At 45.0% G+C, this 17,769-nt stretch overlaps 1 protein-coding gene across 2 annotated transcripts in view; it reads right to left on the bottom strand.

The window, feature by feature from the left end:
* LOC126236957 (uncharacterized) overlaps nucleotides 1–609 on the bottom strand; it is a 28,702-nt gene extending 28,093 nt beyond the window's left edge. For both annotated transcript variants that reach the window (XM_049946655.1, XM_049946656.1), the window contains exon 1: nucleotides 445–609. In XM_049946655.1, coding sequence (XP_049802612.1) covers nucleotides 445–489 — 45 coding nt within the window. In that variant the 5' untranslated portion in view covers nucleotides 490–609. The remainder of the gene's footprint in view (nucleotides 1–444) is intronic.
* Nucleotides 610–17,769: the final 17,160 nt, after the last annotated feature.

Raw genomic sequence — 17,769 nt, 5'->3', positions numbered from 1 at the left:
CACTGTACAGGAAAGAAACTAAATTCCGATCGTTTACTTATGTGTTTCAGAGCATTATAACTCCAATTCATTTCATTCTTTTAACTTCGTAGGAGTGGTGGTGTAACGTCAGGCAATCAGAAGATAACATACACCCTCTATGAGCCGATTGGATGACTTGGAATTACATTTGTACAACCATAAAGGAATGAACAAATTGTTGATCAAAATTAATTTTTAATGCTGTGAGATGTGTATTACAAGAAACCAAATTGTTTACCTAAAAATTAATTCCTTTACACCACAAAGAAAAGAACTACAAGACCAGCACATTCCAGCATAGTGTGAAAAAACCTGAAGCTATACCACTGTGTTACAAGTACGTTCACGTTAATTACTCAGATCTACTTGCAAGCACTACACTGCTAAATAAGTAACTAAGGTGCAACAATTGGGAGCGCTTACGTCTGAAGACGGAGCGAATGCGGCGGCAGAGTTCGGTGATGCCATTCGCCAACACGTCGATCGCCTTCTGCAGGAGTCGCAGCAGCGGACAGTCGGCGCTTTGTTGCGCGAAGCAGCTGGCCATCTCTGAAGTGGGTTGGCTCGGCTCTCTTCCGCGAGCTCAGCTGACAGTAGACTGCGCCGAGACCCGCTCGGCGACCACTACTTAGGCGCTCCGCGGCGCCCCACCACAGCCTCCGGCTGGCCACGTCACGGGATGCGCGCGCAGCATAAACAAACAAAGCGGGCGCAGTGCAGGTCAGCATCGCGTTCGGCCACGCCGTGGACCGCCTCCACAATATTTACCCGGCGTACTATTGGCCGTGGCGATGGTTGCAGGGACGCGCCGATAATGCTGCTACGTCACACCTCACACAAAGAACGTCCTCCCTAATGTCTTCCTCTTACGCTGCTCGTCACGTGACATCTCCGTAGCACCTCGCATTGCACGACTGGTACTGACTTGCAGTTCCAGCCGTTATCTCGGCCGACGTCGCTAATTACACAATAGGCGCACGACCTTGAGGTGGTCACTTCGAAACTAGGTCGTGTAAAACAGTTTCATCGCCAGTATTTAGGCGGCAAGGGGGAAAAAGGTGACGGCCCAAGAAACATGGTCACTAGAAGGATCACTAGTTTTCTTACTAGGGAACCGCGCCTACTCGTCATCATCGATCTCGTCCAGATTTGTTGTATATGCAGGGCTTAATCAGAAATGAAAGTGACAGAAATGGAAGCTCCACATTGCCAAGAGTTTATAAAATGATAACATCTTTGGTACAGGTCAGACAGGGTACGAACCATATACAGGCTGGTTATATCAAAATTTTCTCTACTTGGACCAGCGTTGACGAAAAACTATTGACTAACGGGCACCCAACTATATAGGAATGACTTTCAGAATGTGCGCTGCAGGATTTGTGTTATTAGTAGTGTTAGTGTCATGGCTTGCCGCTAGGTGCCGATACTGGTACGGCCGTAGGGCTGAAACACCAGCGTAAGTGTGCGTTACAGTCAACATGTATTTACACGAGGTCAACAGGACTTCACTCACAAAGCTGTTTTATCAAAACAACAGCAATAGCGCTACTGCTCTTCGCGAGTATCGATGCATTAAAGGAATACGCAGAGGCCCTTTTCACGCGCCGGGGTTGAAGAACGCTGTTCGGACGTTCGAATTAACTGCCAATCTCGGAATTGCTCCTAGGAGAGGCAAGCGGCCAACTGCGCCACAGATTGCTCAAGAAATTACTTTTGCCATGGCTGAGAATTCTAGACACAATGTGTGATCTTCAGGCAGTACACGAGTTGTGTCACGACAGCTAAACAATCAATGGCCCATCACATTAAAGTCGTTTCGGGCAACTGTAGCAGATGGTCGTCACATATGAGCAACGTCCGTAACCTGGAACGTAAACATGGTACGCGACCAGCAAATGTTATCCTCATTCTTCCGAATGCCCTACAAATGATTCCACAATGTTTCATTGCCCTAAAACCACTCGTTTTTCATTTTTAATTATAATCACCCAGTATGTTAGCCGAGTTTCCACGCAGCGGAAAGAGGGCAGAACGATAATCCGAGGGTCCTGGGATCGAGCCGTTATGTGCAATTTCTTTTATTTTAATGTTTACGTTATTTACACTGCAGACAAACCGAAATAATGCTCAGTATGTTGTATGTATTGATATTTTCACAAAAGGCATAAGAAGAAACGGTAAAGAAAAATTGGAGATTGCAAATAAATTTCCAGGTAGCGACTGCAAGCGTGCATGAGAACGCTCTATAAAATTAGATACTTTCATTATTTTGCGGTTGATGATTTACACGTTCTGCGGTGATATTCAACTTACAAACAAGAAAAGGCATAGCTTTCTGGGCATTAGCATGCGTTATAGAAACCTATTTTTTTTTTCAATTACATGATCGAAGAACTTTGTTCACAGTCATAAAAGTTTCTGTTTTATCGCACTATTTGGCAGCAAACCACACGTAACGCCTGATTTCGCCAAATATTGGTGAGCACAGCTGGTGATGTACCATGGAATGTCCGGCCGGACTGGCCAAACGGTTCTAGGCGCTTCCGTCTGGAACCGCGCGACCGCTACGATCGCAGGTTCGAATCCTGCCTCGGGCATGGATGTCTGTGATGTCCTTGGGTTAGTTAAGTTTAATTAGTTCTAAGTTCTATAGGGGACTGATGACCTCAGATGTTAAGTCCCATAGTGCTCAGAGCCATTTGAACCATTGAACCATGGAATGTATTCTGATGCAGTCTGATCGAATCCGAAAGTGAAAACAAATGGGATACGAAGACCTATACGTCTTAATTGCAATCTCCTCTTGGAAAGTTGTTTGCAGAGTCCTCGTAGGTGATGTAAGTACAGTCATGTCTTTGAAATTAATTTGCAGTTTCAAATTTGCTTTTTCTTTTGATTAATAAATGTGATGTATAGAGCACTATTTGGGTTTATTTTCAGTGTAAGTAGCGTAAAGATTGAAAATAACTTAAGTTTCCATACAGGGATTCAACACCACTACCCCTGGATTACCTTCCTGCACTCTTTCCGCTGCGCCAACCGCTGCGTGCTAACTACTCTAACATATCCGGCTACTGCGTTAGCCGAACCTCTACGAAAATGTTTTTTTTTTTTTTTTCTAAACAGTTGGACATTTGGAGCTCCCACTTCTATCACATTCATTTTCGACTGAGCGCTGCATCCACCATAAATCTGAACGAAATCGGCAATAACCAGAAGGCGCGGTCCCTTTGTTGGTTAAATATCAAACCTTTGAGGAACCAAGTGGTGGCATCTACACCTGTATATAGGTATGTTCAACACAAGCCGCTGTACAGTGCATGGCGAAGCGTACTGCGTACGAGCAGTCTGCTTTTTCTCATTCCTATTCCGTTTTCATACAGAGCGAGATAAAAATTACTGTCTATATGTTTGTGTACGTGCCATGATCTCCATTATCTTACATTCATGAGCCGTACGACAGATATTCTATGTGATCAAAAGTATCCGGACACCCCGAAAAACATACGTTTTTCGTATTAGGTGCATTGTGCTGCCACCTACTGCCAGGTACTCCATATCAGCGACATCAGTAGTCATTAGACATCGTAAGAGAGCCGAATGGGCGCTCCGCGGAACTTACGGACTTCGAACGTGGTTAGGTGACTGGGTGCCACTTGTGTCATACGTCTGTACGCGGGAATTCCACACTCCTAAATATCCCTAAGTCCACTGTTTCCGATGTGATAGTGAAGTGGAGACGTGAAGGGACACGTACAGCACAAACGCGCATACGCCGATCTCGTCTGTTGACTGACTAAAACCGCCGACGGTTGAAGAGGGTCGTAATGTGTAAAAGGCAGACATCTATCCAGACCATCACACAGGAATTCCAAACTGCATCAGGATCCACTGCAAGTATTACGACAGTTAGGCGGGAGGTGAGAATACTTGGATTTCATTGTCGAGTGGTTGCTCATAAGCCACACGTCACCCCGGTAAATGCCAAACGACACCTCGCTTGGTGTAAGGAGGGTAAATATTGGACGACTGAACAGTGGACAAACGTTGCGTCGAATGACGAATCACCGTACACAATGTGGCGATTCGATGGCAGGTGTGGGTATGGCGAATGCCTGGTAAACGTCATCTGCCAGCGCGTGTAGCGCCAACTGTAAAATTCGGAGGCGGTGGTGTTATGGTGTGGTCGTGTTTTTCATGGACGGGGCTTGCACCCCTTGTTGCTTTGCGTGGCACTACCACAACACAAGCCTACATTGATGTTTAAAGCACCTTCTTGCTCCCCACTGTTGAAGAGCAATTCGGGGATGGCGATTCCATCTTTCAATACGATCGAGCACCTGCTCATACTGCACGGCCTGTGGTGGAGTGGTTACACGGCAATAACATCCCCGTAATGGACTGGCCTTCACAGAGTCCTGACCTGAATCCTATAGAACACCTTTGGGAAGTTTTGGAACGGGGACTTTGTGCCAGGCCTCACCGACCGAAATTGATACTTCTCCTCAGTGCAGCACTCGGTGAAGAATGGGCTGCCATTCCCCACGAAACCTCCCAGCACCTGATTGAACGTATTCCTGCAAGAGTGGAAGCTGTCATCAAGGCTAAGGGTGGGCCAACACCATACTGAATTCCAACATTAGCGATGGAGGGCGCCACGAACTTGTAAGTCATTTTAAGCTAGGTGTCCGGATACTTTTGATCACATAGTGTATATCGCTGACGCACGCAAGCCACTCCACCTACGGCGGGGTACATGGTTCGTGGCTGCAATAACACTTCCATTCTTAATATGTTGCGCAAACAGTTCCGTATACATTTTCAACGGATTGTACTTCGCGCAAGAATCGGCCACGAACACGTGCTGTTTTGTCGTGTATACTATTTTGTACTGTACATGTCCCTTCACGTTTCTACTTCGCTATCATATCGGAAACAGTGGGCCATGGGATGTTTAGGAGTGCGGAAATCTCGCGTACAGACGTATGACGCAAGTGACACCCAATCACCTGACCACGTTCAAAGCACACGAGTTCCGCGGAGCGCCCCATTTTGCTCTCTCATGATTTCTAATGATTACTGAGGTCGCTGATATGGAGTACCTGGCATTAGGTCACAGCAGAATGCATCTAATATGACAAACGTATGTTTTGGGGGTGTCCGGATACATTTGATCACATAGTGTAGACAGCCGTACCGCAGATGCAACCACATCAGAGGGTTATTTGTTGAGAGGTCAGACAAACCTGTGCTTTCTTTAGAGGAGGAGCAGCCTTTTCAGTAGTTGCAGGAGCAGCAGTCAGGATGATTGACTGATCTGACTTTATAACATCAACTAAAACGGCCTTGTTGTGCTGGTACTGCAAACGGCTGAAAGCAAGGGGAAACTACAGCAAAATATTTTTCCGAAGGCATGTGGCTCTTCTGTATGGTTAAATGGTGAAGGAATCCTCTTGGGTAAAATATCAAGGAGGTAAAATAGTCACATATCCGGATCTCCGGGTGGAGAAGAGAACTTCGACATCAGGAGAAACAAACTGGAGTTCTACGGATCGGAGCGTGGTATCTTGGATCCCTTAACCACACAGGTAGGCTAGAAGATTTGAAAAGGGAAATGGATAGGATGAAGTCAAATATGGCGGGAATTACTGAAGTTCGGTTGCAGGAGGAACAGGACTTCTGATCAGGTGAATACAGCATTATAAATACAAAGTGAAATAGGGATAATGCAAGATTAGGTTTGGTAATGAATAAGAAAACAGGAATGCAGGTACGCTATTATGAACAGGTAAGATAGGCAGAAAGCCAACACCCACCGCAGTAATACAAGTTTATGTGCCAACAAGCTTCTAAAATGATGAAGACATTGAAGAAACGTACAATTAGATATAAGAAATTTTTCAGATAGTTAAACAGGTGACGGCTGGTCCCGGCGGAGGTTCGAGTCCTCCCTCGGGCATGGGTGTGTGTGTTTGCCCTTAGGATAATTTAGGTTACGTAGTGTGTAAGCTTAGGGACTGATGACCTTAGCAGTTAAGTCCCATAAGATTTCACACACGTTTGAATATTTTTTTTTTTAAGGAGCTGAAAATTTAATTGTGTTGTTGGACTGTAATTATATGGTTGATACTTCACAACTAGGGTTGGGACAATTTTAAGAAATCACACATGGAAGATGGAACCACATATTTCGTCATTTATTGTGTCAAGGAATGCACTTTATTGGTTAACAACAATAAGATAACCACATTTAAAAAATGTTAAAAGAATAACAACGCTGACAACCGTTTAAAAAAATTGTACAGGCTCAATTCATCAATAAGAAACAATAACAATTTAAGAGCAGGGCTTGAAACCAGGAGTGTACAGTTCCAAAATACAAGAAAGAAGTCACACCAACTAGGCGTTGCTGCAAGCAGGTTCAACAAACAGTTATACGTAAGTGGTAACACAGCTATGGAGACACTACGCAATGGAATCTACTATTGTCGCTGATAGCACACGTTGTTGATATACCTACCTTACCTCCAAACGAATGGACTCGCCCGTCCTACATCACCGGCGTGCGCACAATCGAGGGAAACACAGTCACTTGTGAGCGAGCGGTCTAACTTAACGGTGTCATTATGTTTTCGGAACAGGAACAACGGAGTTGGATCAAGATTGAATGTGCCAGATGTCGGACAGCATGACAGTGTCATCAAGGTCTTCAAGAGGCGTGCGGGGAATCGGCATTGCCGTTTAGAACAGTGGCACGTTGGGTAAAAGCCTTCAACGAAGGTCGGCAAACTGTGGCAGACATGCATCGGGCAGATCGTCCTAGCGTCTCTGAAGAAGAAGTCATGCTGTTGCCGCGTTAGTGGACAGTGAAAAAAAATGGAAATTTGTGGTAAGGACTATGGGGCCAAACTGTTGAGGTCATCGGTCCCTAGGCCTACTCACTACTTTTCTAACTTAAACTAACTTATGCTAAGGACAACACACACACACATGCCCGAGGGAGGAATCGAACCACCGACGCGGGCAACCGTGACAAGATGTCTCAGATCGCACGGCTACCTCGCGCTGCGTGGACAGGGATCGACGCCATACGGTTCGTGAGCTCGCCCACGAAACGGGATTAGCGCATACGATTGTGCTTCGCATCCTGAAGGAACGCCTGGGCATGCGAAAAATTGCATCATGATGGGTTCCGTATGACTTGACGGAAATTCAGAAATGGATGCGTTACGATGCTGCTCAGACGCCCTTGTAGCGCTATGAGCGCGAAGAAGAGGCTTTCTTACGCCGTATCGTAACACTGGTTGGGACATGGGTTTACATCGTACGAGCCAAACCTCAAACGCCAATGACGAGTGGCGTCCAATGGGTCGCCGCGAGAGTCGAAAGTGCGTCAGAGACCCAGTATGGTAAAAGTTATTGTGATTCTCGTGTACGATTGTGATGGTGTTATCCTAACGCATTACGTTCCTCCACGGCAGACCGTCAATGCAGAGTATTAATGTCGTTTTTGGAGCATCACCTGCGACCAGCTTTTCGAAAGAAGCGGCGACACTTTCTGCGCAACCCACCCATCATTTTGCACGACAAGGCGCGGGCGCACCCAGCGCAAGCTGTGGCAGCTCCGTTTGGTCGATGGGACTGGGAAGTACTGTACCATCCACCATACTCCCCGGACTTAGTCCTTGTGACTTTGATTTGATTTCGAAGACGAAGCAACCTCTTCGTGGCATTCGCTGCAGAACTGTTCCAGAGATTCGACAGGCAGTAGACCGCTCCATTCACACAATCAACAGAACAGGCTCTGCTAATGGTATACTACGCCTTCCACATCGCTGACAACGGGCTCTACACAACGTTGGTGACTACTTAGAAGGACAGTAACAGGTGTGAACATGTAACTCTTTTGTATCGGTTGTGCATAAACAGTTGCCACTGTTTAAGTTCCAATCCTCGTGTCAGTAAAATGAATTACAATGATAGCCACTAATTGTACTAACAACTACCAAGCATGGCTAACACGTTACACAAGTGGATAAAGCCCATCCAAAATACAGGAAGGATAACAAGTCACACCACTGATTGTGGCTGTTAGAAGAGTCCTTAACAATGGGCGAGGCGTAATAAAAATCCCTTAACCAATAAGACACACAATCTCCCAAAATACAGGCAAAGCTGGAAAGGCATACTATTTAAATGTGACTTCCAACTGATACACACCAGCAGAAACATTGACAATAACCCTTAAATAAATATACAATTACCCAAAATACAAGATAGAAATTTGGAAACTTGTGGTAAGATATTATGGGGCCAAACTGCTGAGGTCATCGGTCCCTAAGCTTACGCAGTACTTAATCTAACTTACACTAACTTACGCTAAGGACAACACACACACCCATTCCAGAGGGAGGACTCGAACCTCCGACGGGTAGAGCCACGCGGACCGTGGCAAGGACGTCCTAGACCGCGCGGTACCCCGCGCGGCAAAATACAAGATAAGCTGGGAAGAAATGAAATTTAAATTTGACTCCCAACTGGTACACACTAGCAGAAACGTTGTCAGTGACCTTCAATAAATACAGAATGGCCCAAAATGCAAGATAAGCTAGGAGGACATGCAATTTGAATGTGACTCCCAACTAGTACACACCAGCAGAATCGTTGACCAATGACTCTTAATAAAAATACAATTGCCCAAAATACTAGGTAAGCTGAGAATTACGGCAGATGGCTGTCACAGCCGACAAGAAACAAGCATGCAAGTTTTACAACGAGTGGAGGTAGCTAATAACTGTGGATCAAAGGAAAGGTTCAAAGGTTTGTATTGATAAATAAAAGGCCTTAAAATATAACTCGTTCCAGGAGTGGCAAATAAGCATGAAAAGATTTAACGAATAGTTAAAGAGCAGGTATAGCGAGGAGGAACTTCGGGCTTGCAGAACATCCCCTAAACCTCATGAGTTCACCAAATAGGACGGACTAATGGTTTTCGATTAATCAGTTACTCTCAGTCGTGGTACGCATCAAACGATCAACCTAACTTGAGCCACTGTAACATGGCTGGTAGAGGCACCAGATTTCCGGCCATCCCAGACATCGTGCGATGGCGGAAGTGCCGTCGCAGCAGAAAGCAAACACATCTCTGCTACAGGCCCAGGGAACAGGAACACGTCGTCCGCTACCTACGTTACCCTGCCAGCACACACCAGAAGCGAACAGTAATCTGCTCAAACAAGGCTAGCCGGCCGAAGTGGCCGTGCGGTTGAAGGCGCTGCAGTCTGGAACCGCAAGACCGCTACGGTCGCAGGTTCGAATCCTGCCTCGGGCATGGATGTTTGTGATGTCCTTAGGTTAGTTAGGGGTTTAACTAGTTCTAAGTTCTAGGGGACTAATGACCTCAGCAGTTGAGTCCCATAGTGCTCAGAGCCATTTGAACCTTTTTTTTTTTTTTTTTTTCAAACAAGGCTACAGGCGAGAATGCCTGAGAGCAGGAAATCTCATCGCGAAAGCGTTTACATATACAAGTTACAAGCTTAACACTCCTTAAAACTACTTGTAAATTAAGAGATGAAATGTCAGCGCTTACTGATGCAATGATTAACGGGTGCCTTCCCTCCAGCACAGATTACGTTACAAATTTAATTTCGTCGATTCAATTTATAACAGAGATTACTCATATATTTACAAGGAATATGGGCTGGAACAACAAATTGCGATCAGTTACACTGACATGATCGTACACACAATCACTTAGAGACACGTTAATATAACAGGTCCAGTTTCACATTAACACAGACATGGCTTTCCAATATCAAGCACCCAAAGAACACGGAAACAACACTTAACTGCACTCAGACGCGAAGAAATCGTGACTTCCAGGATTCCAAACCGTGGTGTCGTTGCCTCCAATCCTTACAGGCGGTCGTCGACGTGCCGTAAAATTGGCTAGGCGCAAATTGAGACGCGTATAGCACGTGTGGCGCGACGCAGCGCAGCGCGAGTTTTTGTAACATCACAGGTTCAAATGGGACCGCGCAAATTGCGACGCGACGCGACTGGGACGCGACACGCGCCTGCGCCAGGTCGCGCGGCGTTGTGGTTGAGGCACAGTTTCTCGCGTCGCGCTTGCCTCGCTAGCACCGTGGGAAGTATGAGGCGGGGAGCGCAAAATCAGCCCGGCCATATGCTCACATCGGAACGGCGCATATCAGCATTCGTAGTATTGCCAATACGATAAATTTTGCCTTACTGTGTACTGAATTTTATTGCCTTTGGGTAGTGTTTCGTTTTTCGCCATTTAAACGCTCCAGCCTTCTTCGTTAGCACGATATACTTTTCTATTATTGATATCTGCATAGTTTTGTTTTGTTTTGTTTTTCTTCTTTGAAGAAAAATATATACTTCAGTAACTGATGAGCCATTGGCCGCTGGAATTGCACCATATGCCTCCGCGATGTTTTCAGATCGCAAGAAGGGACAGACGGTAGTGAATAAGGAAGCAAGGAATATTATAAAATCATGTGATTAAGAATCAAGGCAGGAAAGTAAAGCAAGGTTATATTCTCGCTGCCTAGTAAGCTAGCGTATCTGTACGATCTGTTACAAAAATTTAGAAAGGGATAATCTCCACAGGTGTGATCTCTTTGTGCTTGTGGTAAAAAGAGTCCAAGATCTGAAGTATAGAAGTTTCACTGTGATTACTCTGATATGGATGTAATAATGTAATACGACACACTGTACTACAAGCATGTGAACAACATATTTCCACTGAAAGCTAGAAACAGTCGAAAAGCAGTCACAAATAACAATGTTTTAATTGGTTCGCCGTGATGAGAAAAAGCATTTCAATTGTTGCATGGACATTATCAGCATTAATAAACTAAGTATACAACAACAGGCTACACAAATGAAGAAAATGGTCGGTATTATTACGAAAGTAGGAATATACTAAAAGAGTGTTATGATTTGATATATTTAATTTGTTGAAATGTGCTGCTGATAAAGGCAGATCTACTTTCATGACAATGTTTTTCGAACTCCATCTCACAAGGCACACATGGCTAGCTTGTGCATTCCTGTCGCGCGCATTATCTTTCGCTGCTGACGATACACTGACCATTGTGCTGTGCGACAGATCAATTGTTTATTTTTCTCAATAACAACTATTTTATTCGCGATCACGCATTATCAGTTTGGCAAGCCCTAGTTGAGTAAACAGTATCTGGCATGTGCCTATCATTCCGCCTGAAGAAATACTCGTCATTATTTTAATACTGCTCAGATCAAGGGAAGGAATAAAATCCTTTGGTAAGTTTCCATTCCAGTCGCTCAGTGCTAAAAATACGATGGGTTACGGGGATTCCACCAAAATTCCAACAGAATTGTCAATCTGTTTCTGTGTGAGTTGTTAACCTTTTCTCAATCAAAGAAGCATCACCATTTATGAGTAAAGGCCACATTTCTCTTGGTGATTGGTTTAACTGTACTTCCTTTGTCACAATGTAATTTGCCAAACTCATCTCACAGCAGCTATTGAGACAGAATTCCGAAACGGAGGGCCTCATTAAACAAGTAATTGGCAATCACAGAGCTCAATAGCTTACTGAAAACATTATAGTGTCGGTTTGCAGTAACATAAAAGAAGAAATTTCATGTTTATTTTCATACTAGGAAGCTCTTGCTTCGCTAGCTGTCGATAACTCTTAAAAAAATACAGTCACTGGAGTGAAATAAATAAAAAAGAAGTATAAGTAGTGATATATCGCCGTAGATAAGGAAGTTCCGTGTGTTTAATAATTGGCAAAACACTCTCCTCCTTGTGTGCTATCATTCGCCAAACTTTCGTTTCGATGGCTCGAGCGGTTTAGGAGATACGAGAGATGTTGCATTTCATTCTCGCGGGCGTGAGATCGGAAGTGAGCGCGCTACATGGGATCCATTTTCTCGAGATCGGAGGCAGATAGAGATCTCCTCCAAAGTCTAAACAAAAATTCAGCATGTTAGCTAAATTTCATAGGCAGCAACATATGGTGTAATACGCACCAAACGCAAAATCATAGCGACCCCTAATTTTCGTTGCAAACTTTTTGAGTTTTGCGTAGTGTCTTACTAAAATGTGTACATCACAATAAGAATGGTCATTAGCGAGGTGATCAGCACTTCGTCACGAAGCTGACATATAACGCATATATTTTCAGACAATAGTTTCTGTAAAATCGTTTGAGAAAGATAAGACGTTGCGCGCGCTTCGGTTCAGTCAGCGCAGAGCTTCGCCAGTCGGCGCGTGCGAAGTATGGTGTACGCGTCGCAATATGCGCTGGACCCGCGTGACCCGTGCAGCACGTGCGTGTCGCGCTGTAGTTTCGTGTCACGTCACACGTGCTATACGCTTCTCAATTTGCGCCTAGCCTTTAAGCTTGGTGAGTAGGCCGGAAACTTGCCAACCAGGCCCCACGCGACATCTGCTGCTCTTCCCGCAGCTCACCACTACCAATCCTTAAGACAGCCGACCCATTTAACCACTCGTGATTTCACGAGGCCCGTGCTGGACAGCCAGAGTCCCCCAAAAGCAACGACTTGCCAGCCAGGTGCCCTCCAGCTAACTGACTGTCCCAGGCTCCGCCGAACCAACAACACCACCTCTACCAAAGACCCTTGCTCGCGACACACGATCAGATCGATATCGGAAACCCAACCCCAGCAGAATGCCATGCCGCCAAGACTACAGCCGCCATGGCTCAATAGTAATGAAAGGAAGAGATGGAAAAACTGTAGGTGAATATGGAATGGGAGAAGGAAGGAAAGAGAAAGCGGCGTGATAGAATTTTGCACAGAACATATAATGGTAAGATATTTTAGATTTCAAGACATTTCCAGAGGCAGATGTGGTCTCTAACCACAATTTATTGGTTATGTACTATATATTAAAACTAAAGAGACTGCAAAACGATAGAAAAAAAGAAATGGAGCCTCGATAGGTTGAAAGAACCATAGGTTGTTGAAAGTTTCAGGGAAAGCAATATACAGTGGGGGAAAGGTGTACATAGAACACGAATGGGTAGCTTTGAGAGAAGAAATAGTGAAGCCAGCAGAAGATCAGATGGATAGGAAGACAAGACGTAATAGAAATCATTGGATAACAGAGGAGATACTGAATTTCGTTAATGACAGGAGAAAACATGAAAATGCACCAAATGGAGCAGACGAAGAATCTGGCAAAGCACTGAAAGACCTAAATCGAAACAAGCCCCCTGAAATAGACGACATTCCATTAGAACTGCAGATACCCTTGGGGAGCCAGCCATGACGAAACTCTTCCACCTTGTATGCAAGACGTGTGAGACAGGCAAAAATACCCTCAGACTTCAAGAGGACTATAATAATTCCAATTCCAAAGATATTAGGTGCCGACAGGCGTGAATATTGCGGAAGTATCAGTTTAATAAGTCATGGTATCAAAATACTAACATGGTTTCTTCAGAAGAATGAAAAAACTGGTATAAGCCGACCACGGCGGTTTGGATTCCGGAGAGATGTAGAAACATGAGAGGTAATACTGACCCTACGACTTATCTTAGCAGATAGGTTAAGGAAAGGCAAACCTACGTTTCTAGCATTTGTAGAATTAGAGAAAGCTTTTGAAAACGTTGATGGGAATACTCTCTTTGAAATGAAAGTAGCAGGGGTAAAATACCGGGAGTGAAAGGTTATTTACAACTTGTACAAAACCCAGACGGTAGTTATAAGAGCCGAAGGTCATGAAAGGGAAGCAGTGTTTAAAAAGGGAATGAGACAGGGTTGTAGGCTATCCCTATTCAACCTGTGCATTGAGCAAGTAGTAACTGAGACAAAGGAAATATTTGAAGCAGAAATTAAAGTTCAGGGAGAAGAAATAAAAACACTGAGTTTTACCGACGGCATTGTAATTCTGTCAGGGACAGCAAAGGATTTGGAAGAGCAGCTGAACGGAAAGGACAGTGTTGCAGAAGAATGATGAAGATTTGGTTGGTAAATCATATAACTAAAGATGAGAATTTGGGAGAAATAAAATTTTTGGCACAGCTTGAATAGAAGAAGGGCTCGGTTGATAGAACACATTCTAGAACATCAAGGGATCACCAACTTAGTACTAGAAGAAAGTAGAGGGAGACCAAGACATGAATACAGAACGCAGACTCAAAAGTATGTAGGTTGGAGTAGTTATTAGGAGATGAAGTGCCTTGCACAGGACACTGTAGAATGGAGAGGTGCTTCAAACCAATCTCCGGTCTGCAAACCACAACAAGAACATGACAGAATCTCCAGATACGTCTGCAATGCCTAATTTAGCGGCAACTGGTACGAAACAGAGTGCGTAATTACCCGAGAAGTGACCGAACACAAGAAAATATTGGTTGAGTGACTGAAATCCTAGTGCAAAGCCGAAGAAATATCAACGCCGTCTCTTTGTGCAAGAGCCAATTAAAAGATATTCGTGTCAAAGGAACGTGCATCTGTCTCCTTACAGGTTTAATACTGCGTGTGAGTTAAAGCTTCCAGGCGGACTTTTACGTGTTCTGTCGGTGGTTTCTGAGTGTAGTGGAATATGGACTTCTGGATCCTCAGTTTCTGAGTTCTTCAGCTGAGACCGAGTTCAGCCGGTGAACTCACACAACATGCATTGCTGTACATCACAAAATCCCCATAAGTAGTTTGAAGAGCTGGTGTTTGGTATGCATTATTTGGTACCCGCACCGTAATATGATCCCCTCACCCAACTGTCACTCCTAACCATTATGTCCAAAAACTGTTCAATTCACTTGTAAATCTGCCCGCATCTCGTGGTCGTGCGGTAGCGTTCTCGCTTCCCACGCACGGGTTCCCGGGTTCGATTCCCGGCGGGGTCAGGGATTTTCTCTGCCTCGTGATGGCTGGGTGTTGTGTGCTGTCCTTAGGTTAGTTAGGTTTAAGTAGTTCTAAGTTCTAGGGGACTGATGACCATCGATGTTAAGTCCCATAGTGCTCAGAGCCATTTGAACCATTTTTTTTTTTATCTGGAGCATGCCGATCGGCCGCACACACCTGTGACTACCGCAGTGTTGGAACGTGCAGACAATCTCGTTCGAGGTGACAGGCCGATGAAAATCAAACAGCTTGCTGCTCAACCGTACGTCTCTGTTGGTAGTGCTGACATACTCGCCCACCAGCAAGACGGAACTTCACGCATCACTTCGTCAAACTTGTCACGAATCCATGGTTTCGATGAGGATAGTTCAATCAGCAGAAACAGCTATGTCTCCTGGCGACCTCTGTCATCTAATATTCCTGTATGTGTTTTTACCTGTGGAGAAAACTAAAGGGTCAGATGTACTCAAATAATCCTCGCACACTGGAAGAGCTACAGCAAAACACTGGAAACGCTATTGCTGCTTTCCGACAGGCAGAGCTGCTACGCATGTCTCACAGTTTGAGACAGTGTCTCGAGCACTGGCAGGATCGACGCCATCATCTCCTGTGACGTTCGGCAACAAAAGTCAATCACATGTCGTAAATATACACTGAGATGACAAAAGTCGCAGGATAGCGATGTGAACATATACTGATGGCTGTACTATCGCTTACACAAAATATGAAAAGGCAGTGAATTGGTGGAGGTGTCATTTGTACTCAGGTGATTCGTGTGAAACGGTCCTCGACGTGACTGTCGCCGCACGACGGGAATTAACAGACTTTGAACACGGAATGGTAGTTGGATGCAAACGCATCGGACATTCTATTTCGGAAATCGTTAGTGAATTCAGTATTCAGAGATCTACAGCGTCAAGAGTGTGATAAGATTATCGAATTTCAGGCATTTTCTCTCAACTCGGACAACGCAGTGGCCAACGGCCTTCTCTTAACGACCGTGAGCAGCGGCTTTCGCGTATAGTTATCAGCGCTAACAGACTAGCAACACTGCGTGAAGTAACAGCAGAAATCAATGTGGGACCTACGACGAGCGTATCCGTTAGGACAGTGCATTGGAGTTTGACTTTCATGGGCTATAGCAGCAGACGATCGACGCGAGTGCCCTTGCTAACATCAAGACATCGCCTGCAACGCTTCTCCTGGTCTCGGAACCGTATCTGTTGGATCCTAGACGACTGAAAAACAGTGGTCTGGTCAGATGAGTCCCGATTTCGGGTAGTAAGAGTTGATGGTAGTGTTCGAGTGTGGCGCACACCCGACGAAGCCATGAACTCAAGTTGTGAACAAGGCACTGTGCAAGCTGGTGGTGGCTCCATAATGGGGCTGTATTTCCATTGAATGGATTGGATCCTTTGGTTCAACTGGATCGATCATGGACCGGAAATGATTATGTTCAGCTACTTGGAGACAATATACAATCATTCAGCAATGGAATTTTTATAGATGACAATGCGCCATGTCACCGGGCCACAATTGTTTGCGACTGGTTTTAAGAACTTCTGGAAAATTTGAGAGAACGGTTGGTCACCCAGATCGCTCGACATGAATCCCATCGAGGGAGACAATCGAAAGGTCAGTTAGTGCACATAATCCTGCACCGGCAACAGTTTCGCAATTACGGACGTCAGTAGAGGCAACAGGGCTCAATATTTCTATACAGGACTTCCCACGACTTAGTGAGTCCATGCCACGTCGAGATGCAGCCGGGCAAAAGTAGGTCCGATACGTTGTTAGGTGGTGTTCCACTACTTTAGTCACCTAAGTGTACATATACCGTCCTAAAAGTCATCAGACGCATTATGTCTGATATATCGGTAGATATCTGCAAATTCCCTGTAGCAATGTTTATCTGGACTCAATCCAAATAATGCTAATCGCGTCTATCTTGCAACGCCCAGCGTCGACGGAAAGTGACAGTTTGTTTCCCGGTACAAGCAGCAGTCCCAAATTAGTACAGTGCAATATTCGCTTTATCGATATGAATTTACAGGGGCAGTAAAACACGAAGAATAACCAGGACTCCAGCAACGACAGAGCAGCAAGGATCCCAAGCACTTGAGCACTACTCAAGAAACGATCTATCTGGAGTTCTACACGCAGTCTTCTTTACCGCTGAACTACACTTTTTAAAATTATCCCAATAAGCCGAAGTAGAGCACTCGCCTTCCCTATTTAAATCCTTACACGCTCGTTCAGTTTCATGTCGCTTCGCAACGTTACGCCTAGATATATGGTCTACCTGGATCTGTCAGGCAACATACAACCAACGCTGTATTCGACCATTACGCTGTAGTTTTTCCTACTCATCTGCATTAACTCACGGTTTTCCACATTCAGAGATAGCTGCCATTCATCGCACAAACTAGAAATTTTGTCCATTACATCATACAGCCTCCTACAGGCACTCATCCATGACACCTTCCCGCTCACCAAAGCACCATCAGCAACCACCAGACTGCTGATCACCATGTCAGTGAGATTATTTGTGTGTATCGAGAACATCAGCGGCCCTATGATCCTTTCCTGATACACATCCAACGATACCCTTGTCTCTGATGAACACTCGCCGTCGGAGAAAACGTATTGAGTTCTATTACTTACGAAGTGTTCGAGCCACTCTTATATCCTGGTACCTATCCCATATGCTTGTACCTTCGTTAACGGTGTGCAGTGTGTCACCACGTCAAAAGCTTTTCACGACTAAACGAATATGGAAACTGCCTGTTGTCCTTCATTCATGGCTCGTAAGATATCATAAGAGGAAAAGGGCAAGCTGAGCTGCGAAAGCGATGCTTT

This window comes from Schistocerca nitens, chromosome 2, assembly GCF_023898315.1.
Source record: "Schistocerca nitens isolate TAMUIC-IGC-003100 chromosome 2, iqSchNite1.1, whole genome shotgun sequence".
Lineage (NCBI taxonomy): Eukaryota > Metazoa > Arthropoda > Insecta > Orthoptera > Acrididae > Schistocerca > Schistocerca nitens.
The sequence above is the reverse complement of the archived record's forward strand: the minus strand, read 5'-3'. Positions and strand labels throughout refer to the sequence as shown.